The sequence below is a fragment of the Macrobrachium nipponense genome, chromosome 6, assembly GCF_015104395.2.
Source record: "Macrobrachium nipponense isolate FS-2020 chromosome 6, ASM1510439v2, whole genome shotgun sequence".
Lineage (NCBI taxonomy): Eukaryota > Metazoa > Arthropoda > Malacostraca > Decapoda > Palaemonidae > Macrobrachium > Macrobrachium nipponense.
This window is the reverse complement of record NC_061108.1, coordinates 81,264,329-81,290,912: the sequence shown is the minus strand read 5'-3', so window position 1 is coordinate 81,290,912 and position 26,584 is coordinate 81,264,329. Positions and strand designations below refer to the sequence as shown.

The window sequence follows — 26,584 nt, the reverse complement described above, 5'->3', positions numbered from 1 at the left end:
GCAAAATGCTACATGATTATATAAATACACAGAGAGAGAGAGAGAGAGAGAGAGAGAGAGAGAGAGAGAGAGAGAGAGAGAGAGAGAGAGAGAGAGAGAGAGAGAGAGAGAGAGAGAGAATTTTCATGTATACTGCAGTACAATAATCCTACCAGAAATGAGCCATTAGTATAAGCCAGGGCTCTCCAAACTATGGCCCGCGGGCCACATCCGGCCCACCACATAATTTCATCCGGCCCGCCAAAGCAAATGAAATCAGGCTCTTTCATAAACCATTTGACCGCAATGCTGAAAATCTTCCAACTCAATTTCAAATGGAAATTATTGATCTCCAGGCAGATGACAGACTGAAAGATAAGTATACAGTGGACCCCCCGTATTCGCGTTCTCCAGATTCGCGGACTCACACATTCGCGTATTTCTCTCGGGAACATTTCCCTGCATTATTCGCGGAAAATTCGCGCATTCGCGGTATTTTTCTATGATAAATATCCACAAATTCCTGTTTTTTTATGAATTTCATCATAAAATGCATTTTTTGTGATAAACCTATTAAAAAAACCATGTATGAAAATTTTTAGTGGTTTTTCTTGAGTTTTAACTAACAAAATAGACTGTTTTTAGCATTTTTATAGGGGTTCCAAACATTCGCGGGTTCTAACTATTCACGGGGGGGTCTGGTACGCATCCCCCGCAAATACAGGGGGACCACTGTAGAGAAGGAAATCTGATTGAGTTTTATAAATGCCTGCAGCCAGATCAGTTTCCAAATTTGATAAAGTTTGCTTGTAGTTTTGTGTCCATTTTTGGTACATCATACTTGCGTGAACAAACATTTTCCAAAATGAAGTATGTGAAATCTAACTATCGGCAAATTTGTCTGATGATCATTTGAAATCAATTCTTACAATTGGCTCATCTAATCTGGAACCTGATTTCAATGAAATTTTGAAGTCAAAACGTCAGTATCATTCGTCACACTAATTTGGATGCATAAAACTAAAGACAGGAATCTATTTAGTTTACCCTGATTTTTTCCAACAAGATATGTTTTAATTTTTCCATGTTTATACTCTAATATTTGAGGAAATTAAATTACTGGCACTGATTTGTTTTTTTCATGTTGTTTCCTTTGGCCTGCATAAATGTGGGAAATATATAATGTGGCCCTTACATTGAAAAGTTTGGAGACCCCTGGTATAAGCCATATAACAGATTAACAGCTTACATATAGAGTGGAAGCACAAATGTATTTCTGGGCTCAGCTCGTGTCGGCCTATGAAAGGATCCTTAATATCATTCTTTCTAGGTAAAATTAATCTAAAATTACCAGAGAAAAACAAAATTAAGAAAATGTCAGTAAAACTGACTCGCTCACTCTTAAAAAGAAGTGTCGGTATGGCAATAGGGGCGAGTGGGAACACTACCACGAGACATTCACCAATTAGAACTTCCAATCAGAATCCCCACAAGAGAGAGCTGATACCAACGGGCGATGCGGCCGCTACTACTACTACTAGAGGACGCCACGGACAACAGCGCCCCTAGCGGACATCCTTAATAATTAGCGCCAGCGTTCGGACGCATTTTCTTGTGCTGTGCTTTTTCACGAGGATTTATATCACCATCCATCATGGAACGTTCTGCCATCGCAACGGCTAAGTTAAGTGCCTCATAAGTAATGTTTTACTGTATTTTAGTCTTCCGGGAACCAGTATTTTCCTTCTAATAGGTCATATACGGTTTCCCGGTTGTCTCGTGGCGGCGCCATGCTGCCTCGTTAAGAATTCCCGGTCCTCCATACTGGGACTTCTTATACTTATGGGCTTACTATATCACGTTCATCGTTTTTTACATCGAGTTTTAGCTAGGTTAGCCCTTTTACCATTTCTCTTAGTTTGGTATTTAGGGCTATTCTATGTTCCAGCCCAGCATCCCGGCTCTTGCTCTTCATCGGCTATCGCTGGCTCCGAGTAGGCTTCTGTTCCTCGGAACAGTTTGCCTCCTCCTGGGCTTCTTTTTCTTCTACTAAAAGTGTCTTTTCCATCTTTACGATGTAAATTTAGTTCTATTTAGGGTGTTAGGCTAGCCTAGGTGCATGTCCCATGTATTGGTACAGCCTGGTTCACGTGGCCCTCCCACGGTTGTGTCGCTTCGCGGCTTAGGCCACTTGCGGTCACGTGTTCCATCGCACCTTCCCCTTCCCCTTCCCTCCCTACCAGGTATAGGGAGGCGCTGGGGGAACCCTTGGTTGTCATGACAACCTCAGTTGCCTTCCTCCCTCTCTCTCTGAGGAGGCCAGGGGTTCCTCCCAGCGGGGGGTATAGGGCGACCACTCATAGGGTACCGGGTCTCCGAGCGGGTAGTTGTTGGGACGGGAGGAGTAGGCCACCCCCCCCCCCTCTCTCTCTCCCGCCGTGTTACGCCAAGACCCTCCCCCCCCTTCCCCAGTTGCTCAGCCACCTTCCCTTTCTATAACGAACGGAGCCTTCCGCCGCAGCCGGGGCACCTTTGGTTATAGATTACTGGCTCCGCCAGCGGGCGGGGTGGTCACTACTAGTGGTCGGTTGCTTGCCTACTATATCCTTACATCTCTCCCCCGCTACCGGAAGGGAGCTTGCTTCTTACCCGGGCACTCTTCTAGTAGACAGGTGGGGAAAGGTTTGGTAATTATTGTTATTTTTAAGGATATACCCTAATTTTACGATGATTTGTTTAATTTTATTATTCATATGTTTACCATCCCCGCCATTATCCATCGTGGTTTCATTTTACCACCACACCTGGTTGGATTCTATCTCTTGTCTCCGCCGTAGCCTAGGACAACCAACCATTTTCTACCACACGTATTATGGCGGGGCTCTGGTTTAATCTAACTTTCTCGCTCCGGCACCAGCGGAGCAACTGTTAGGCTGTAAGTGTTCTCCTGATACTTATGCATCTTTCCACTTACAGGCTACCAACTGTCAGGTCCTGGGATGCAACGCGACGTTGTACGACCCCTGTGGCCACGATGAGTGCAGGTCTCACGCTCCATGTGCCACGCCGTACAACGATATGATCGTCTGGCACCCGGAAGCCTGCGCCATCTGCTACGACCTAGTCAGTCAGCTGGTGGAGGGGGTAAGTCGATTATAGACTTCTTTATCATTTTACTAACAACTCTTAGACATAAGTTTGTTAACCCCGTTCCGCCATTAGAAGCTCATTTCGCCTTTTCTTTCAGGCTGCTGGTGTGAGGGAGGTCGCCCTTGCAACCCTGAAAGCGTGGGTAGGCGGCTTCGGAAAGAACGCCGCCAAAGGCCAGCCTTATATTTTAGACAAGAAGCTGGCCGTCCAGATCTTCCCCGGGGGCAAGTCAACAGGGTATGTTGACCCCTTATCCGCAGCCCCTCTCATAGCCTCCATCCAGCAAGAGATGCAGCAATCTTTCGGGGGGGGTCGTAGCCACACAGGAGTCGGTCCCGGACATCGCTACCCTGGACCTCAACATTGAGCCTATGGCGCGTAAGGTGCGGAGGATTTGTTGGTTGAGGTAGGTGTGTCGGGCGCTCAAGGTCTTTCCTTGGGCGCTCCTGGATCTTCTCCTGTCCCTTCTTCAAGTGCTTCTTTCCAAGGCTTTGTTGGCGGATCTGAGATCCCTACCCGCTCTCCCGCTCTCTCTGTACCCCCAAAGGTGAAGGGACAGAGAGAACCGAAGACCCTAGTTAAGACGACTTCTAAGAAGTCGTCTTCGTCTTCTTCAGCTAAGAAGTCTTCGACTTCTTACGCTGACGTGGTGAAGGCCAAGCCGAGCTCTTCTTACTCGAAGAGCTCTAGAAGCAAGTCTTCTAAGGAGAAGGCTCGCGCTCCCGCCGAGCCAATGCCTTCTCCGGCCTCCACCGCATCCACTCCGGTAACGCCGGTTGGAGGAGCGGGACCCAGCACCTTTGATCCCTCTGCTTTCTCAGCAGTGGTGATGCAACAGGTGGGCGAGATGGTCGGCTCTCAAGTCTCCGCCCTGGGGACAAAGTTTGAGCAGATGTTCGCACAACTGTCGAGCACTCTGTCTCAATCGGGCCAGTCCATCCAAGATCTCTCTAACAGAGTTAGAGAGAATGAGGACCGAGTAGCTGGGCTCTCTTCAGGTCCCCCTTCCAGTCTCCCCAGTAACAAGTGCTGGTATTTTCCAGCTTCCACCATATGATTCACTACCAGCTTTCTCTATGGAGAACCCATGGAGAGTAGCCGCTTACGCTCCGTTTAAGGATGGTATGATCTCTATCCCGGAGTGTGGAACTCGAAGGATTGAGGACTTCGAGTTTTATCCTCCGGGTTTGACGCAGCCTTTCATTGGCTATGCTAGGCTTGACCGTAGCGGCGCTTACTAGGGAAGACAAGATCTCTAGGGAGAATGTTCTCTACAGTAGGGATCATGCTCAACGTGAATGAGTTCACTGCCTTGAGGACTGGGAGTGTACAAACACCAAGCTCCAGGCCTATAAGAGTCCTTTCACTATTTTTGCGACGGAAGAGGAGGCTTCTCTTCCGTTCGCTACAAAAATAGTAGAGACGACTCTTCAGGCAGTCCTCAAGGATGAGTCCATGCCACAGCTAAGGGAGGCGGAGTCTACTTCTCCGCTCTTCCCAGCTTTTGGAGAATTGTGGGAGAACTTGCCAGCCACGTTCACGCTTGGTAAGCTCAAACCGGACTGCGCCATGGACCAGTTCGGCGAAAAGCTCCCAAGGCTGCTGATTCCTTGATTCAGGCGGAGTTCGACGCGCGAACTAGGTTTGGCAGGTCCCTCAATTCGCTGATCATAACAGAGATGGCTGCTCTCTCGTATGGCACGGAACCTCTGTTTAAGATCTTGGCCAAATCCCAGCTTCAGACGGTTCAGACGGATGCTTTCGACTTCTTCCAAGCTAGGAGGAATTGCCGAAAGCACGTTCTGCAGGAGTGCACTATTAGGCACGAGCCTAATAGACTCCTGGCTTCTAGCATGTGGGGAGCGGATCTCTTCCCAGAGTCCGCTGTAAATGAAGTACACCACGAGGCGGCTAGGCTCAACCAGAGCCTTAGAGCTAGGTGGGGTATTTCATCTAAGAGGAAGCAAGAATCCGTCCCCACTGCTGGTAAGAAGCCAAAGAAGTCTGGTAAAAGGTTCCAGCCTTACCAGAAACACCAGCAACAGCAGCAATTTGTTCAGGCCGTCCCGGTTACCCAACAGGGACAACCTGCTACTTCTAAGCAGAACCAGCCCATCCTCCTGCTGTCTCCTCAGTCACAACCTTCGACCTCCTACGCACTCTCGCCGGCCTTCAACCCTACGTATGAAGGTCAGGGCTACCCTCCCTTTAACAGACAATCGAGAGGTAGGGCGAGAGGCTACTTTCGCCAGCGTGGCGCAGGGAGAGGGCGACAAGGAGTAAGCAGTTCAGAGGAGGGCGTGGTGGTCAACCCGCCCATCAACAATGAGGCTCCCCAGGTAGGAGGGAGGCTGTTCCTCTTCCGTCACAGGTGGGGGTTCAGTAATTGGGCACAGAGCATAGTGTCCAAAGGATTGGGTTGGAGTTGGATCAAAGATCCTCCTCCAATCAAATCATTCCACCAAATACCATCAAAGGAATTGACAGATTACGCGGAGGAACTCCTTCAGAAAGGAGCTATTGCGAGAGTCAAGCATCTAAAATTTCAAGGTCGCTTATTCAGCGTGCCAAAGAAAGGCTCAACAAAAAGAAGGGTAATCTTAGACTTGTCAAAGCTAAACTCTTTCATTCGTTGCGACAAGTTCAAGATGCTTACCCTCTCGCAAGTAAGGACCTTACTTCCGCGTGGAGCCGTCACATGCTCCATCGATCTTACAGACGCATACTATCATATCCCTATAGCCAGACACTTCCGCCCATTCCTAGGATTCAGGCTAGGAAATCAGACATTCTCATTCAAAGTGATGCCCTTCGGTCTGAATGTAGCCCCCAGGGTATTCACGAAAATAGCAGAAGTGGTTGTGCAGCAATTGAGAACTCAGGGTATCATGGTAGCAGCATACCTCGACGATTGGTTGATCTGGGCACCAACAGTCGAGGAATGTCTCAAAGCCACCAAAAAGGTAGTTCACTTTCTGGAACATCTGGGGTTCCAGATAAACAAAACGAAATCCAGACTTACCCCGGAGTCTCGTTTTCAGTGGCTGGGAATCCAATGGGATTTGTCTTCCCACAATCTGTCAATTCCAGTGGCCAAACGGAAGGAAATAACAAAATCTGTCAGACAATTTCTCAAATGCAAACAAACATCAAGGAGAAGCCAGGAAAGAATCTTAGGGTCCCTTCAGTTTGCTTCGGTGACAGATATCCTCCTGAAAGCAAGGCTAAAAGATATAAATCGAGTTTGGCGATCGAGAGCAAACGCCAAATCTCGAGACAAGTTGTCAGTAATTCCGCAGATCCTTCGCAATCAACTCCGTCCATGGTCAAGCGGGTACCCCTTCAATATCCCCTTCCAGTGTTAACCATTCACACGGATGCCTCCCTGTCCGGGTGGGGGGGATATTCTCAGTTCAAACAGGTTCAGGGGACTTGGTCAGTTCAATTTCGCCAGCTCCACATAAACGTTCTGGAAGCAATGGCAGTATTTCTTACCTTGAAGAGACTGCTTCCCCCGAAGAAGTCTCATCTAAGGCTAGTTTTGGACAGTGCAGTGGTAGTTCATTGCATCAACAGGGAGGGTCCAAATCCAAACACATGTGAACCATGTCATGATAGCCATCTTTGCCCTAGCAAACAAACACAAATGGCATCTGTCCGCCACTCACCTGGCGGGGGTAAGAAATGTGATAGCAGACGCTTTGTCCCGGTCAGTCCCTCTGGAATCAGAATGGTCCTAGACGACGGGTCATTCCAGTGGATATGCCGGAGAGTCCAGGTCTCCAAGTAGATCTCTTCGCCTCACAAGCGAACCACAAGCTCCCTTGCTATGTGGCCCCCAACCTGGACCCTCTGGCTTATGCCACGGACGCCCTGTCGTTAGATTGGGATCAGTGGAGAAAAATTTATGTTTTTCCTCCAGTGAATCTCCTCTTGAAAGTCTTAAGCAAGCTGAGGACTTTCAAGGGAATAGTAGCTCTGATTGCACCGGACTGGCCCAAGAGCAACTGGTATCCTCTTCTTCTGGAATTGGGTCTCCGACCTCAACGGATTCCCAATCCCAAGCTTTCACAATCAGTACAAATGAGGACTGTGTTCGCTCCTCAGGAATTCTTCAGACCCTAACTTTATGGACTTCATGAAGTTTGCGGCTAATAAAGATGCTAATATTGATCCACAAAATATTCTCTTCCTAGAATCAGATAAGAGAGAGTCAACTATTAGACAATATGACTCAGCTGTTAAAAAATTAGCATCCTTCCTGAAAGAATCAAACACTACAACCATGACAGTTAATCTAGCTATATCCTTTTCAGATCCTTGTTTGAAAAAGGTTTAGCAGCTAGCACTATTACTACTCATAAATCGGCTTTGAAGAAGATCTTTCAGTTAGGTTTTCAGATAGATCTGACTGAATCTTATTTCACGTCTATTCCTAAAGCCTGTGCTAGACTTAGACCTTCTCAAAGGCCTACTGCAGTTTCATGGTTCTAAATGATGTCCTCAAACTAGCTTCAGATACTGACAACTCGTCTTGTACATTCATAATGCTTCTTAGAAAGACATTATTCTTATCAAGCCTAGCTTCAGGAGCTAGAATTTTAGAACTGTCGGCTCTATCCAGAGATGCGGGTCATGTGGAATTCCTCCCCTCAGGAGAAGTTCTGCTTGCTCCGGATCGTAGTTTTTTGGCTAAAAATGAGGATCCTCTTGCAAGGTGGGCCCCTTGGAAAGTCATCCCACTTCCGCAAGACCCTTCTCTTTGCCCAGTATCAACTTTAAGAGCCTTTCTATCTCGTACATCCTCAAGATCCTCAGGTCCTCTCTTCATGAGAGAGAAAGGTGGTACTTTGTCAGTAAAAGGTATTAGACAACAAATCCTTTACTTCATTAAACAAGCCAATCCTGATTCATTCCCAAAAAGCACATGGACATCAGGGGAGTACCACCTCAATTAATTACTTTCAACATATGAACTTTGAGGATCTTAAAAAGTATACTGGATGGAAATCTCCGACAGTCTTTAAACGTCATTATCTAAAGTCCTTGGAATCTTTAAAATTTTCAGCAGTAGCAGCGGGAAACATTGTTTCTCCTGATACTGTATAGTAGTTGTAGTACAGATCCAGGTCTCCTTTCTACCTACCTCATCCAACATGCCTCACCCTATCGCCATGCTACTCGGATATCCTAGCCTTAGCCGCTGAAATCATATTAGTGGATTGTCCCTTATTTTTTTGCTAGGGACATCCACACTTTGTACTGATAATGTACTTCAGTGTACCTACCCTTATTTTTATGCTAGGGTAGGACACAATGTGTTTGTATATTTTGTAAATAAGTTATCTAAGTAAATCTATTTTGTTAAAATTACACTGCATTATTATATTTACTGTGTTTACTGTAATTTTAAGTACTTTACATTACTAACTTTCTTTTATGTTACTGTTTAGAATAAGTTTAGACTTAAGTACTTAGTTTATATGCTGTAATTGATTTACTATTATATCCCTCATTTTACAACTGCTTTTCATTTGTCCTTTTTCCCATCTTTGTCTGTTTCTCTGGTACTCTTTCATAGGCCGACACGAGCTGAGCCCAGAAAAGGGATTTTGACGAAGGAAAAATCTATTTCTGGGTGATTGGCTCGTGTCGCCCTATGAAACCCACCCTGTATTGTTTGCCCCCCCCTGCAGGACAAGATGTTTTTAGATTAAGGATGTCCGCTAGGGGCGCTGTTGTCCGTGGCGTCCTCTAGTAGTAGTAGTAGCGGCCGCATCGCCCGTTGGTATCAGCTCTCTCTTGTGGGGATTCTGATTGGAAGTTCTAATTGGTGAATGTCTCGTGGTAGTGTTCCCACTCGCCCCTATTGCCATACCGACACTTCTTTTTAAGAGTGAGCGAGTCAGTTTTACTGACATTTTCTTAATTTTGTTTTCTCTGGTAATTTTTTTAGATTAATTTTACCTAGAAAGAATGATATTAAGGATCCTTTCATAGGGCGACACGAGCCAATCACCCAGAAATAGATTTTTCCTTCGTCAAAATCCCTTTTATATTCTAGCTATAACAGCCATAATCTCACTTTGTCTGAGACACAACAATCCAAAACCTGAAGCACTTGGATGGCCAGAAAGAGATACAGCACAAGAAATGGATGGAAAGCAAAACACACTGAATAATTCAATCGGGACAAAGGATTGCAAATACCTTAGTTCTGTTTACACTACAGCTGAAGACTTTGTATTCAGTATACTCTAATACAGAGGTATATCTATTTACACTTAAGAGCATTACCATCCTTGACAAATGAAGTACTGCATAACTACTTTTGTGCAGCACCTACAGTATTATAGTAACTGCACTATAATCAGCGGAACACTAAAGAAATTACATATTTACCATAGAAACACTTGTCATAAAGCTGTTTGTGAAGATTACTAAAGCTGTTTGTGAAGATTACTCTAACTCAAACTGTTCAACTGAAGTTTCATGGTGAAAAACAGCAAGGTCTATTCATAATTTCCCATGATATAAAATATGTACAGGCGGCCCTCGGTCAGCGGCAGGGGTTCCGTTCCTGGCCGCTGACGGTAAGTGATTTTCGACGCTAAGCGATTTTAAAGCCTACGGCTGCCACACACCTTTTAAAATTTTAGACCAGTTAACAGTGCCCTAGACCAGCGCAATACGTAAAATTATATTTATACAGTATAGATCTATAGAATTTACTGTACCGTACATTATAATATCATAGATGTGTAAAGTGAAAAAAGCCTAGCTTTAATCCTTTGGGCGTCTAGAGTATGTAAAAATATTATATGGTGTTATACAGTGTACAGGTAGCTGTAGTGTTCAAGTTACGATAATTCGTCTTATGATAATCCGATTTTTTGAGAGACCAAATTACAATAGGCTAACTTTATCCCATCTTCAAGTTACCTAAGTTCAAAAACAGCAAAAATGAGTGATGAAAGTATGGTTTAAACGTTATAATCGTTGCATAAACGTGTACAGCCATGAACAACCGAACGAGAAAACTTTTTTTTTTTTTACGTACAACCGAATTCGATAACATCCGTTTGGCTTGTATTTCAATCATCGTACTATAGTACACCATTACCGTAGTTGTTATAAATGACGTTATGTAGAATAGAATTGAGATATCTCAATATAACAACTTTATTCGCTATAAATCACAGATCAATATCGATCAAAGATCAACATAGATCAAAGATCAATATAGATCAAAGATCAATCGGGAAATATACTGTTAAATTTAAACCTAGTTATAACTGAAGCTGAGAAAACTGTTCACACTGCTAATGACTATTATCGTACATCAGCAACAAGGATAAAACTCCAGTAAACATATGCCATCAAGCACAACCATAGATAAAATTAAGATGAAATAATTTTAATCAAAACTACTGGGCTTAAAAGAACACATTTTACTGTTGGTTTCACGCCGATATAAGATACATAACATAAAGTTTGTATTATGATGATATAAGGGAAAACTGCGAAAAGAGTCATATAATTTTTTCACGCGATAAACATGCCACCAACGTAATCTGTTAACAAAACAAAAAAAAGTTCACAATCACAAAGAGACATATTCAATTCATATTTCCACCTAAAAACACGTTGTATAAGGAAAAATAACCTTGTCTGATAAAAGTCAAGTATCTAGAGATTTGTTTATGCCAACTAAAAGCAAGAAAATTCGCTCAGAATTGCGTTAAATATGGCGAAACAAACTCGTGTTCGCCATCAGCTGATTTGAAACCAAAACATTGGCCGCTCCGCGGAATACTAGCTTAGATTTGCCGTAGTATTTTATAATACAATAATATGAGAATACAGTGGTACCCCCCTATTCGCGGGGGATGCGTACCAGACCCTCCCGTGAATAGTTAAAACCTGCTAATGTTTGGAACCCCTATAAAAACTCTAAAAACACCCTATTTTGTTAGTTAAAACTCAAGAAAAACCCATTAAAAATTTTTATACTTGGTTTTTTTAACAGTTTTTTTCACAAAAAGTGCATATTATGATAAAATTGATCAAAACAAACCAGGATTTTGTGGATGTTTCTCATAGAAAAATACTGCAAATGTATGAATTTTCCGCAAATACTGCGGGGAAACGTTCCCGAGAGAAATCTGCGAATGTGTGAGTCCGCGAATCCGGAGAATGCGAATACGGGGGGTCCACTGTACATACAATATTATTGGATACAGTGAAGTAATGTATAACTTTTTAAAGGATTTATGGAAAAGATGCATAATTAACCCTTTAAAGCCGATTGGATGTATGTACGTCGATATAAAAATGTTTTTTTAAAAATTCGCGGAAAAATAGTTATAGGCCTACTAGGCGAAACTTTTGAATCGTGCGCCTCGGAGGATTCTGGGAGCTCACGGATCAAGGCGTTGTTTTGTTTACAATCGTTGCCCAAACGCACAAGCGCAAATTTCTTTCTTCTTGCACTAAAAAGCATCAGCGACACATCTCAGAAATTATTTTGTCACTTTGACATAATTTTTGCACCATTTTATATTAGCCGTTACATAGAGAATTATATATGAAAATGTGCACAATTTCATGTAGAATACAACAATAAACAAATCATGGTTGTAGCTTTTATCTTTTTTGAAATATTTTCATTTAAATAACGATAAGTGCCAAAATTTCAACCTTTGGTCAATTTTGACTCGACCGAAATGGTAAAAAAACGCAATTGTAAGCTAAAACTCTTATATTCTAGTAATATTCATTCATTTACCTTTATTTGGCAACAAATTGAAAGTCTCTAGCATAATATTTCGATTTATGGTGAATTATGAAAAAACTTTTACTTACGTCCGCGCTGTAACTAACGAAAAGATCATAAATTTTTTCGTCCGATTGTCGTAATGTTTGCACCATTTTAAATTAACCATTACATAAAGTTTTATATATGGAAATGTGCGCAATTTCAGGCAAAATACAACAAAAAACAACCCATGGTTGCAGCTTTTATTAGTTTTGAAATATTTTCATATAAATAACGATAAGTACCAAAATTTCAACCTTCGGTGAACTTTGACTCGACCAAAATGGTAAAAAAACGCAATTGTAAGCTAAAACTCTTACATTCTAGTAATATTAATTCATTTTCCTTTATTTTGCAACAAATTGGAAGTCTCTAGCACAATATTTTGATTTATGGTGAATTTATGAAAAAAAAAATTTTTCCTAACATCCGCGAGGTAACTCTTCCGAAAAAAATTAGAAATTTTTTTGTCCGATTGTCGTAATGTTTGCACCATTTTAAATTAGCCGTTACATAAAGTTTTATATATGAACATATGCGCAATTTCATGTAGAATACAACAAAAAACAACCCATGGTTGTAGCTTTAATCAGTTTTGAAATAGTATTTCCATATAAATAACGATGTGACAAAATTTCAACCTTCGGTCAACTTTGACTCGACCGAAATGGTAAAAAAACGCAATTTCAAGCTAAAACTATTACATTCTAGTCATATTCAATCATTTACCTTTATTTTGCAACAAATTGGGAGTCTCTAACACAATAGTATTTCGATTTATGGTGAATTTATGAAATAAACTTTTTCCTTACGTCAGCACGGTAACCCTTCCGAAAAAATCTGAAATTTTTTTGTGCGATTGTCGTAATGTTTGCACCTTTTTAAATTAGCCGTTACATAGAGTTTAACCCTCTTATGCCGACTGGACGTATTTTACGTCGACATTTTTTGTCTCCCGTGTGCCGACTGGACGTATTTTACGTCGACTTAAAAAAGTTTTTTTTTAAATTTGCGGAAAAATACTGATAGGCCTACCAGCCTAAAACTTTTGAATCACGCGCCTTGGGGGATGCGGGGAGTTCACGGATCAAGGTGCTGTTTTGTTTACAATCATTACGCAGGCGCTTAAGCGCGAATTTCTTTCTTGCCGCACTAAAAAGTATCTGTGACACATCTCGGAAATTATTTCGTCACTTTGACATAATTTTTGTACCATTGTAAATTAGCCGTTACATGAAGTATTATATATGAAAATGTGTGCATTTTTATGTAGAATACAACAATAAAATACTCATGATTGTAGGTTTTATCAGTTTTGAGATATTTTCATATAAATAACGATAATTGCCAAAATTTCAACCTTCGGTCAAATTTGACTCTACCGAAATGGTCAAAAAATGCAATTGTAAGCTAAAACTCTTATATTTTAGTAATATTCAATCATTTACCTTCATTTTGCAACTAATTGGAAGTCTCTAGCACAATATTTCAATTTATGGTGAATTTATGAAAAAACTTTTTCCTTACGTCCGAGCGGTAACTCTTCCGAAAAAAATCATACATGCGATTGTGGTAATGTTTGCACCATTTTAAAATTAGCCGTTATATAAAGTTTTATATATGGAAATCTGCGCAATTTCATGCACAATACAACTAAAAACAACCCATGGTTGTAGCTTTAATCAGTTTTGAGATATTTTCATATAAATAACGATAATTGCCAAAATTTCAACCTTCGGTCAACTTTGACTCTACCGAAATGGTCGAAAAACGCAATTGTAAGCTAAAACTCTTACAGTCTAGTAATATTCAGTCATTTATCTTCATCTTGAAACAAATTCGAAGTCTCTAGCAAAATATTTAGATTTATGGTGAATTTAAAAAAAAATCTTTCCTTCCCTCCGTGCGCGGATTCTCCGCCACAAATCTCCGAAATGTGTACGTACCATTCTCGGAATATTTGCTCTGTTTCATATTAGGCATTTCATAGAGTTTTATATATGAAAATGTGCGCAATTTCATGTAGAATAAAACGAAAAATATTTGAAGGTTGTGTAGAATAAAACGAAAAATATTTGAAGGTTGTAGCTTTTCTTATTTCCGAAATAATTGCATATAAAAAATATATATATAAAAAAATTTGACATTCAGTCAAATTTAACTCGTCAGATATGGTCGAAAACTGCTATTGTAAGCTAATACTCTTACAGTATAGTAATATTCAATCATTTGTCTTCATTTTGAAAGAAATTGGAAGTCTCTAGGACAATATTTAGATTTATGGTGAATTTTTTAAAAAAAATATTTGTTTACGTCCGCGCGTTACGAATTCATGCATTATTTTGTGATAATATTTTCTCTGTGTTGCTTTTATTGTTTTACAATGTGTTATATACCAAAATGATTGCAATTTAGTGTACATTACAACGAATAAAAAAGTAACTTGTTACCTTTAACCGTTTTGCGCACAGCTTGATTTGAATACAATTATATATGAAATTTCGTTTTTGCGCTATCATATATCGCATTATTTATATATGATAATGATAATTTTTTTCATTTCTGATGTTTGCATACTAAACTTCAGCCAATGACAAAAAAAGGAGCCAAAAATGAACTCTTAATCTTGAAAACTAAGCGCTCTGTGATTTTTTGAAAAAAATATTTTTTCCGCTTCCGCGCTTACTCTGAAACACCTCCGGCACACGGGAGACAATTCTTTTTTTACCGCTTCGGCGTTAGAGGGTTAATATATTAAAATATGCGCAATTTCATGTAGAATAAAAAAAAAACAACCCATGGTTGTAGCTTTAATCAGTTTTGAAATATTTTCATATAAATAACAATAAACATAAAAAATTTGTGCTTCGGTCAACTTTAACTCGACTGAAATGGTCGAAAAATGCAATTGTAAGCTACAACACTTACAGTCTAGTAATATTCAATCAATTACCTTCATTTTGCAACAAACAGGAAATCTCTAGCACAATATTTCGATTTATGGGGAATTTTTGAAAATTCATGCATCATTTTGTGATAATATTTTCTCTGTGTTGCCTTGATTGTTTTACAATGTGTTTATATACCAAAATGATCGCAATTTAGTGTACAATATAACGAAAAAAATTAACTCGTTAGCTTTAACCGTTTTGCTCAAAGCGCAATTTGTATACAATTATATATGAAATTTTTTCGCGCTGTCATATATCCCAATATTTAAATATGATAATTATATTTTTTTCATTTCTGATGGTTGCATACTAAACTTCAGGCAATGACAAAAAAAGGAGCCAAAAATAAAATCTTAATCTTGAAAACTAAGCGTGCTGAGATTTTTTGAAAAAAAAAAAAAAAAAAATTTTCCGCTTCGGCGCTCACTCGCGAATGCCGCCATCATACGGGCGACGATTTTTAAAATAATGCTTCGGCATTTAAGGGTTAATAAAATAACACCATGCATTTTTCGGAACAGTGGCGGACAAGAACAAACATGAAAAAGCATCCTCTGACAACGAGGAGGGTAGTTACAAAAGCTGCCTTAATTTGTATCACATTTATGTAGAAAAATAAAAATACCCTTATGTAATATATTTTCATACACATTTTAAACATAAGAGCATGAACATTTATAAAATCAACACATCGATCCTTAAACTTGCACTCTTTTTAACTTGATATTTTTGGAAGAGCGGCAAGCAGCTGCTTACAAGAATGAACATGAAAAAACATCGTATTTGAAAATGTGAAGGGCAGTTTCAATAGCTGCCTTAGTATCCTATTTCTGCGCAGAATTAAAAATACCCTATACATAATACATTTGCATACACATTTTAAACATTAAATCATGAACATTTATAAAATTGACACATCGATCGCTAAATTTTCACTTTTTTAACTCAGTATTTTCAGAAGAACGGCAGACGGCGGCTTACAAGAATGAACATGAAAAAACGTCATATTTGATAACGTGAAGGGCAGTTTCAAAAGCTGCCTTTGTATCATATTTATGTGCAGAAACAAAAATACCTATACATAATACATTTTCATACACATTTTAAACATAAAAGCATGAAATTTATAAATCAACACATCCATAGTTAAATTTGCACTCATTTAACTCTATATTTTTGGCATAGAACAGCGTAAGAGGCATATATTTTACCCTAATACCTATGTAATAACTCTCAATACAAATTTTTAACATCATTTGCATAACCTTTATGGGCTGAACTGTATTTCTACAAATGTATGTACTCGTTAGACATAACAGCGCTAGCGGTGCTGTTGACCGACAATTGTGCCGTAAAAATACCTTAAAATGTCTTATTTTTTTAAAGAATATTATTGACAACAGCTGTAAAACCAATTCACCGTTGAGCGATTGCGCCGTTAACCATGGGCCGCCAATATTACTTATTTTAATGGTGTAAACAAACTTTTTAAGTTTTGCTAAAACAAATGCTGCTACTACATCAAAGTAATATGTATCATTTCTCCATTAGGAGACGAGATAAAAAATCTAAATTGACAGTGTTACTCTGGAAACAGTCTCACAAAATTTAAATTTTAAAATATATACCAATAATACAATTACTTTCAACTCACCTTGAAAATTAGCTGGCTGTGATTTCTCAGTGGGAGATGATTTCTTACTACTTTCCCTTTGTTTGGGTACTGACTCAAATATTTGTTGGAACATTTTCATATCATGGTAACTTAGGCGGATGTTTAGCTGATGCAAAACCACCTGCCACAATGCAAATATGCTTATTAGTTGAAAAATCTCATTCCATAATTAGCAAATATCTTAAAATAAATTCTGACCAAAGCACAAATATATTTATTAGTCATAAAGATCTCATAATATTCTCTACCAATTAACCACTACTTCAATGTAAATCTTTAACACAATTAAACATTACAATTCATATGAGAAATACACTGTACTACGCAACAATTTTAGAAGTATATAAACAGTCACAAATAATAGAACTAACAAAATATCATACTGTAAAAATCAATTCAGTATCATAAAACACTCTGAAATTTAGCTGCATACTGCTACTCTTCATATTTCAAGGTGGGAGTGAATTACAGGATAAAAAATGCCTGTAATATACCTTGGATATGACAGAAAAGATATGGTACTGTATATAATTTAAAAAACTGACTAACCCAATGAGACCTTTTATTTTTAAAACCAATGGTTTTGTTAAACAATAAAGAAAATAACTAACTTATTATTGTATACAAGGAAAATTATGGTTGCTTCATATCTAAAAACCTTTATGTACTGCATGTCATGTGTCTACAATTTAAGATAAATATTCTGACACTGAAACTTCTAGCAAGAAGAGTATTGAAGTTAAACACTTCCTTAAAAAACCTTGGTAATGTATAAACTATGAAAAAAAGGAAAAAGAATACTTTACTAGAATTCTCATTAGTACCTCAACTGTGTGCTGAACTGGCATAGAAACATTGGAGATGTCAACAGGCTGATTCTGACCCATTTTGTCATTCACTTCTAAATTAACAGTGACAGGATCAATAATTGAAAGTGCAGTATCATCTTCCAAGCCCAGGATACACGAGTAGAGCTCACACTGATTTAGGTTACACGAAAGAGGGCGTTCTTGATGTTGTGGTCTGTAGCTAATAACAGCAGTACTCTGAGGAAATTATGAATAATTAAATGGGTACACAGTATGAAGTTTTCATAATAAAAATAATATTGTAATACTTACCTGAACACCTGAATTAGCCCAAATCCCAATTAGCTTGAACAGCTCTCAATTATCAATCCCACTAGTGGGAAATTTTAACAGCCAGTGTTACCAACGTTGCAGGTAAAATCTTTACACTTGAGTTGGCAACGCTGACACAGGTGTGTGTCGCTACCCCTACCTTCCTCTATTGCTTTATTTGAGTTCAAATTGATGTGGGGATAGGAGGGTGGGAATCATTCAGGTGCTCAGGTTAATATTACAATATTTGTTTTATTACAAAAACTTCATATAGTGATACACTCCCTGAACATCTGAATTAGCCCAATTAACAACATTTAGAGGAAGAGGAATATTCTATTACCTGCCCCTTTATCAACCGTAGAGATGGTAACTCAACAGTCTACTATGCATAGTAAACTTGTTTAGTGGTACTCACCTTATCGGTCACTCTTTTCGGTGAAGAGACGTGCTGGAGAATACTTTGATTGTCAATTGGGTCAGTACTGTCTTTGTCGACCTCCCAACTGGCTCTTCAGAAGGTCTCAAGTGTGGAGGAGTACTATGAGCCTCTCATGAAGCTATTCATAGCCTCTCAAGTATGGAGGAGAAAGAAGCAGAGTGCAGCGCTGTTTTCCCTCTTGGTAACTCATCTGTGAGTGGATAAGGGCCTATGACCCCCAGTTGATGAGTAACTCCGCACCAACGTAAGTGCCTAGCCTACTAGAGCACCCCCTTGGACCCTCGTAGGGAGTATCAGAGACTAGGAATACTTAGAATGTACCAAATTACGTTTGTTGATTATACTATCCCTGATGCCTAAGATTCTAGAGACCAAAGGAATTCCCTATCTTGCTAACATAAGAACCTCCAAACTATGAGACTGCCACCTTAGCAAACCTAACCTAGATGATAATAGAGTTAGCCGCTACACACGGACTAAGATAATAGCCTTCCGACAAAGCAAATTGAACATTTCTTAAGTTAAAAGAAGTAAACACTGAGACAGACTTCGAAGAAGTCGCGTCCAGAATGGTAGACACTGAATAATTTCTTAGAAAGGGGGACAAAATGGCCATACTGTGCACTTGGGGTAGTACCAAGTTTAAAGATTACAAAGAAGAACCCAAAGAAGCCTGAGCGATTATTTCCCTCAGGAAGTAACTAATAGCGTTCTTTGACAATGGACGGGAAGGATTCCGCGAAGACGCAGTCGGGGACGAAGTTTCTCCACTTCCAAATATACTTTTAATGCTTGCACCTGACAGACATCTCCGATGGATCTCCATTAACGAACTCTTGCAGGGCAAGAACCCTGAACGAACGTGGGAGAGGGTTAACCTCCAACTCTGCTTTTGCCACAATTTCCGGGAAAAAAGACACGTACATATCATTTCCCTTGTATGAAACGATCTTAGAAACTGCTTGAAGTTCGCCCACCCTTTTAGTTGTAGCTAAAGGCATAAGAAACAGGACCTTTTTAGTTACCTGTCTTCATGTAGGAGCTTAAATGGGTTCGAATGCTGGGAACGCAAAAGTCGAAGTACTTCTGACAAATCCCACAGGGGGGCCCAAGTCAGCAACACTGGACATTTGATCTTAAAAGACTGTAATAAATCATGGATACTCTTGCTACTTGAGATTTCAGAGAAATGGAACCTAAAGGTATTGCTGAGCATTGAGCGGAAGCCCGCTATAGCCAAATATGAAAGACCTTGACTTTCCTGAGGAATAAAAGGAAATCAGCTATCTTATCCATATAAGGTCTAGAGATGGAATGACCTTCTTTCCGACACCAACTTCCATACATTGTCCATCTGACCTGGTAGAGCTTACAGGTTGACTTTCTCAAGCTGAAAGAAAGCTGTCTAGCCACAGCTTTAGAGAGTCCGGCTTGTCTAACTGCTCGCTCAAAAGTTGCCATGCAGCTAGCTTCAGCATGCGAGGGTTCTGATGATAATAGTGAAAAGGTGGTTGTTTGAAAAGATCTTTCTGTATGGGCAGGAACATCGGAACTTCTGTGAGGAGTTCTAGGAGTTCTAGAACCCACGGGCGTTGGGGGCAGCAAGGAGCTATTAACGTCATGCACACCTTGACGCTCTCCCTCAGTTTACTGATTACCTGATGAATGAGGCCAAACTGAGGAAAGGCATACACCTGCATGTGATTCCAATCTTGTAGCATCACATAGATGCTTATCAACATGGGGTCTACTACTGGAGAAAAATAGACTGGAAGACAAGGGTTTAATCTCGTCATGAATAAGTCCACAGCTGGCCACTTCCGGAGGACCTGAAGTACTACTTCCTGAACCAAAGTCCATTCTCTTCCCAGTACCTGATGCGAGTGACTTAATGAATTGGCCAGTACATTGAGACTCCCCGATACAAATTGGGGAAGAAGAGACCCTTTTTGATCTTCGCACCATCTCAGGACTCTGAGCTACTGTACCGAGTTCTGTTGATCTTGTTCCCCCTCCGAGTTCTTCAGGAACGAAACTGCTGTTACATTGTCACAAAACAGTGCCACTACTTTGTTGCACAGTAGGCTTGAAAAGCACCTGAGGGCTTTCTCTATTGCTCTGAGTTCCCGAAGATTTATTGACTCCTCTCGTCCCCAATCCATCCAAAGGCCAGAAGCCTGAGTTTCCTCCAAGGTTGCTCCCCAACCTTGATCCAAGGCATCTGTGCATAGATGGACATCAGGAAGAAGGGAGTCTATAGAACTTCCGGGTGTTAGATGCACTTCCTCTGACCACCACAGAAGATTCGACAGACAAGAATCGCTCCAGACTATAACTGCGTTCTCGTCGCAGAAGTCCCAGCGATTCCAGAGACATAACTGAAGAGAACGCATCCAGAGACGAGACCCCAACACTAAAAGGGAGAGAGAAGACGTTCTCCCTAAGAGGCTTCTCCAAGCTGATACCTGTTGCTCCCTTTTGGACATGAACACCTCCACTAGTTGAATGACTGCCTGGATTCTCTCATGGGTTGGGAAAACCTTCAAAGGAAGAGAGAGAATCCTCATCCCTAAATAGATCATAGATTGAGTTGGAACTAGGCAACTCTTGGCAAAGTTTAGACGAATTCCTAGTATCTTGCATAGATTCAACAAAAAGTCCCTCGCCCTTAATAGCTCCTCTAGTGAGGAGGCAAAAATCAGCCAATAGTCTAGGTACCTTGACTTTCTGTACCCCCGACTATGCATAATTCCCGACACCGGAGCTGGTGGAAGACACGAACCTGAGGTACCTCCGAGAATCCTGATGAATGGGAATCTGGAAGTACTCATTCTTTAGGTCCATTCAATCCACCCTCCTGACTGATCACAGCACCAACTGTGGAGTCTCCATATGAAACTCTGTTGAAACCACCTGACTGTTGAAGCCCGAAAGGTATATAATGAGCCTCCATAGATCTCCCACTTTCAATGCGACAAAGATTCTGCTGTAAAACCTTAATAAGGGAGGAGCTGGCTCGTACACCCGCTTTTCCATCAGGGCTTGAATCTCCCTCGCTAGAGCTAGCCCCCTGATGTAAGATGGGGAATAACTCAGAAGGTTGACGGGAGAGGAGGACAGAGGAGGAAGGCAGTGAAAGGGAATATGATAACCCGACCTCAGAATCTCCACCACCCAATCCTCCAATCCCCATTCCTTCCATGCTCGCCAGAAAGGGGCTAGACAGCCTCCCACCTGAAAAGACGAGGGACATATCTATTTGGCAAAATCCCAGGAAGCAGAGGGCTTAGAAGAAGGAGAGGAAGACCCCGACGCAGCCCTATTTGCAAAATTCACCCTCTTAGGTGTTTGCAAAACGCACCCTCTTAGGTGTTCTAGGGGGAGACTTAGATGTTCTCTTAGGTGGGGAAGACTTACGAGCTCCTCTTGCCTGATGTGATTCAACTGCTGAGCAGGAAGCGACAAAGTTCGTCATACTGGCCACATCATCCTCCTTGAACAACAAATTAGCTAACGCTAGAGGTGCTCTAAGTAATATCCTCCTGTGAACATATGGATAATGAGGGGGAAGGTGACCCAGATAGAAGTTTCTTCTCTTCTTGCTCACAAATGTTGCAGACGAAGCCAGGACATTTGCCTGGTGTGCCAAACCCATCAAGACGGAGGTTATTAAACTGTCATAAAGCCCCAGATCTGAAGGGACATAGCAGTAATTCTTTAAGAAACCCGTTAAGCCTGATAACATCCATAGTGTGTGCAAAGAAGCCTCAGTCTGATTGCACAGCACATTCCCTAGAGCACCTACTTCTCCAAGAGAAATCCCTACAAGCCTGGACGACGCAAGAGACCTAGACAGGATTGCCTCAACCAATTCGTTGAGTGGCAACCTGAACCCTACCGAAGGGTTACCTCGAACTCTGTAACTCCCCTTACGCAGAGAGAAGAGCAATATCCTGTCTCTTTGAAGCCACCACTGATGCTAGACGCCCGTCCGCCTCCTCCAAAGACTATCTAACCCGATCGAACCAAACCAGCCCACACGATAACGGAGCCGGAGCTGGCTTAGTGGCATAAAAAGCCTCAAGTAAGGACTGATCTGATGAATGTGGATGGTCCAGAGCTCTTGCTTGAGGGTACAAAGCAATAACATACTCTAGTATGCGTTTATAGTCATTACTGTTGGCAAGGGGACATCCCAAGTCCATTGGAATCTCCTGAACCTCCGGATGAGAATCCTCTTCCACAATATCTGAACAATCTAATCCCGACGAAGGAAAAGGAGCTGAACAAAGACCAGCTAACAACGAAGAATCTGTCAGTTGACCACCATAATCTGCCTGCTGAATACCCACATTAAACCGGGTACCTTGTGCTGAGTCCATACCATCGGGCATGGGGGGGGGACAGAAAAATCCAGAGCCAAGTCTGCATTGTTACCGAAGGGAAAACTAGTGCAAGGGACCGAACTCACATTGTTAAACCCTGGGGAAGGATGCGCAAACGGAACTGCTTGCAGAGGGACAGAGGAATACAAGGAGGAAGGAAGAATGAAGGAAGTTGAAGATACACCAGGAGGGTCTGCAGCAGCAATTACAGGAGATGACACCCACAAGCCGCTCAGAGGTGTGCCTCACAACCAGTCAAAACGGCGGTGCACAGGCCTCTATTAGAAGCTACCTGCAACCCCTGTGAAACACCTGATACTACTGGAGCCACATCTTGATGCCGATGAAAGGAGTTGCGTATAAACCACGGGCTGGCTTCCGGGACTCCTACTGTCAAGTTCTACCAGAACTACGTTTTTCCTTGGCCAGAGGGCCCTTCTACCAAAGATGACTGTACTGACGAAGTAAAGGCAGGAGACGAAGAGATAGTCGAAGCAGAGGGAGTTACCTGAGAAGAGGGAAGGGCGAAAGTTGAAGGAGGGAAAGCGGAAGATGCATGAGCCACGAAAAAACAAGGGAGGAAGAGGGAGCCAAAAACGAAACTGAAAACGGAGCAGAAAAGAATGTAGGAGCGGAAGATGAAGAGATAGATATCCTGGAGGAAGAAGACTCTCTAGAACTATGGGACAAGAAGTTCACTGAGTCTGTCCCTCCTTGATAATCCTGATGCATATCCATCATGAATTCTGGACACTCCCATGTCACATACTCTCTAATGTTTGAGAAACCGTTCAGAAAACAACCTTTCACCAAAAGTCTATATCCTTTTGAGAGACCCAACAGATCCACGTTCTTTTCCACCACCTCTATATGCCTACCACACAAACCCATTTTTGAAACCCCAAAAGGGCACTCCAGGATCCACCTTACTAGATGTAGGAGTAGGACAAACAGAGAAGGGGGGACTTAAGTAGAGTTTTCAGAGACAGCAGAAAGATAGTCAGGAGTTGGGGGAACGGGATTCTGCACAGTTGGAATTGAGCCTTGACTTGTGACTGTGAGCCAGACCTAAAAAGAAGCGATGAGCCAGACCTAAAAAGAAGCGGAGCACTTATTCCAATCAAACCCAAATTTAAACCCCATCCAGGAGAATGACTCTGCACACACTCTAACTTCTCCTAACTACCTAACTCGGACCTAACCGTCTTTTGTCAGACCTAGATCCTGATCCTGATTAACATTGTCAATATTAAGTTCATCATCAATGCTACAAGGGGGTTGGAGGGGAGGATCCTTCACTGCCTACTCCTCGCCGCGAGGACCGGCAGAACCTACCCACTCGAAGGCTTGTGGTTCTCCATTACCCTCAGCACCCGTTAGGGCTGGTTCTGGAACAAGCAGGGGAGCTGAAAAGCAAGAAAGATTAAACTTACTAACACTACTACTATCTCTATCTGAGAGTTGTCGAAAAAGACTAGTTATAAAGCTTTTCATACAACTTGCAATCCTATCCTCTATCTGTTTGACTACCTCTAAACTCACTAAATCTTTAGGCTGCTCTATAGCAGAAGCCTGTAGTCCTATAGGTAATGGGGAATCTATCCGCCGTTTGCCTCCCTCACTAGCCAACGAATTGTGATGATAGATGTATGTAATCTTCCATCTCTTCTACTGTCCAACCTGAACATTAATCACAATGAGTCTGCACATTGCATTTAATCATCCTTCATACCTGACAGATTGAATGTCTATCATGTCTCAAGGTACTCATCCGTCTCTTGCAGTTAGAACAGGAGCGATGTACACTAGCCTCCACAGTCGTAGGGGCGATTGGAGATGAAGTTGCAACTGATGGCACTGTCGTAGAAGGTGGAAGAGAAAGCTTGTCCATTATAGAAACTGCAACCAGGCCAAATTCATAAATCCAGAAGAAAAACCAGTAAATATAGTCCAGATCTTCACCAGGAATCCAAAATACGAATATAGTCCAGGGCCGGTATTTATCATAGCTCCTATGACATCTCCTAAATATTCTCTCTTAAGTCACTCAATCACTCATAGTTAAGAGGAACTTCTAAGAGTGTTTTATCAACGCTCTGAGAGAATCTCTTAGCTATGAAAAACGGTATGTTTAGGAGAAACTTTTAAGCGAAGATCTCGCTAACAATAGCGGAAAATATAGGGCTACAATCCATGAATATACGATTTTCGCCATTATTTTATTAAAAAAAAGTATTTTAAAAATTCAATATATTCATTAATTATGATATTAACCTTGTGATCTGTATATTATTGTTGAATTCAAAAGTAGAGATAGATAGATAGATAGATAGAGATAGATAGATAGAGATACATAGATAGATATAGAGTAGAGGAGTAGATAGAGATAGATCGATAGTAGATAGCGATAGATGATAGAGAGATAGTGAGAGATAGATCGGAGATAGATAGATAGAGGATAGAGATAGACTAGGATAGATTATAGAGATAGAGATACGAGTGATATAGAGATAGAGATAGATATCGATAGCTTAAGTATTTTTTATTTTTTTTTTATGATAGATAGTAGATAGATATAGATAGATAGATAGATAGAATAGAGAGATTGAGAGAACAGATAGAGTAGATGGGATAGATATAGAGATAGAGATAGATAGATAGAGATAGAATAGATTATAGAGATAGAGATAATTACGCTAGATAGATAGAGGAATAGAGGTAGAGATAGAGATAGATAGATAGATATAGAGATAGAGATAGATAGATATAGAGATAGAGATAGATATAGATAGATAGATAGATAGATAGAGATAGATATAGATAGATAGATAGATAGATAGAGATAGATTGAGAGACAGATAGAGATAGAGAGATAGATATAGAGATAGAGATAGATAGATAGAGATAGATAGATATAGAGATAGAGATAGATAGATAGATAGATAGATAGATAGATAGATAGATATAGATAGATAGAGAGATAGATAGAGATAGATAGATAGATAGATGGAGATAGATAGATAGATAGAGATAGAGAGATAAATATAGAGATAGAGAGAGAGAGATAGATAGATAGATAGATAGATAGATAGATAGAGATAGATAGGTAGAGAGAGATAGATAGAGATAGAGAGATATATAGATAGATAGATAGAGAGAGATAGATATAGAGATAGAGATAGATAGAGATAGATAGATAGAGAGAGATAGAGATAGATAGATAGAGATAGATAGATAGATAGATAGATAGATAGAGATAGATAAATAGATAGATAGATAGAGATAGAGAGATAGATATAGTGATAGAGATAGATAGATAGAGATAGAGATAAAAGTATATCTTAGTTTTACCAGACCACTGAGCTGATTAACAGCTCTCCTAGGGCTGGCCCGAAGGATTAGATATTTTTACGTGGCTAGGAACCGAATTGTTTTCGGTCACCTAGCAACGGGACCTACAGCTTATTGTGGGATCCGAACCACACTATATCGAGAAATGAACTTCTATCATCAGAAATAAATTTCTCTGATTCCACGCGTTGGACCGTAAAGCTGGCCTGGGAATCGAAACCTGAGAACCACCAGAGATTGGCAGCCCAGAGATAGAGATAGACAGCTAGAATCTATAGATAGGAAGATAAAAGAATAGATATATAGACTAGAATAGAGATAAGATAGATCGATAGATAGATAGATAGATAGATATATAAAAATGAGACTAGAGATAGTATAGATAGAATAGAGATTAGAGATTAGAATAGATATAGAGGAATAGGTGAAATAGATTATGGAGATTAGATAGATAGAGATAGAGATAAGTAGATTAGATAGATAGATAGATAGATAGATAGATTAGAGATAAGATTTTCATAGAGATAGATAGATAGATTAGATAGATGGTAAGATTAGATATTAGAGAATAGAGATGGGAGATAGATAGATAGATAATATTAGATAGACAGATAGAGATAGATTTAATAAGATAGAATATAGATAGATAGATAGCTAAGTATAGATAGAGAAAGATATATATATCTATATATATATATATATATATATATAT

At 40.5% G+C, this 26,584-nt stretch overlaps 1 protein-coding gene across 4 annotated transcripts in view; it reads right to left on the bottom strand.

The window, feature by feature from the left end:
- The window catches only part of LOC135216276 (intermembrane lipid transfer protein VPS13D-like), a 999,641-nt gene that overhangs the window by 496,231 nt on the left and 476,826 nt on the right, over nucleotides 1–26,584 (bottom strand). For all 4 annotated transcript variants that reach the window (XM_064251439.1, XM_064251442.1, XM_064251440.1 and 1 more), the window contains 2 exons: nucleotides 17,398–17,619; nucleotides 16,553–16,694 (listed from right to left, as the gene is read on the bottom strand). In XM_064251439.1, coding sequence (XP_064107509.1) covers nucleotides 16,553–16,694; nucleotides 17,398–17,619 — 364 coding nt within the window. The remainder of the gene's footprint in view (nucleotides 1–16,552; nucleotides 16,695–17,397; nucleotides 17,620–26,584) is intronic.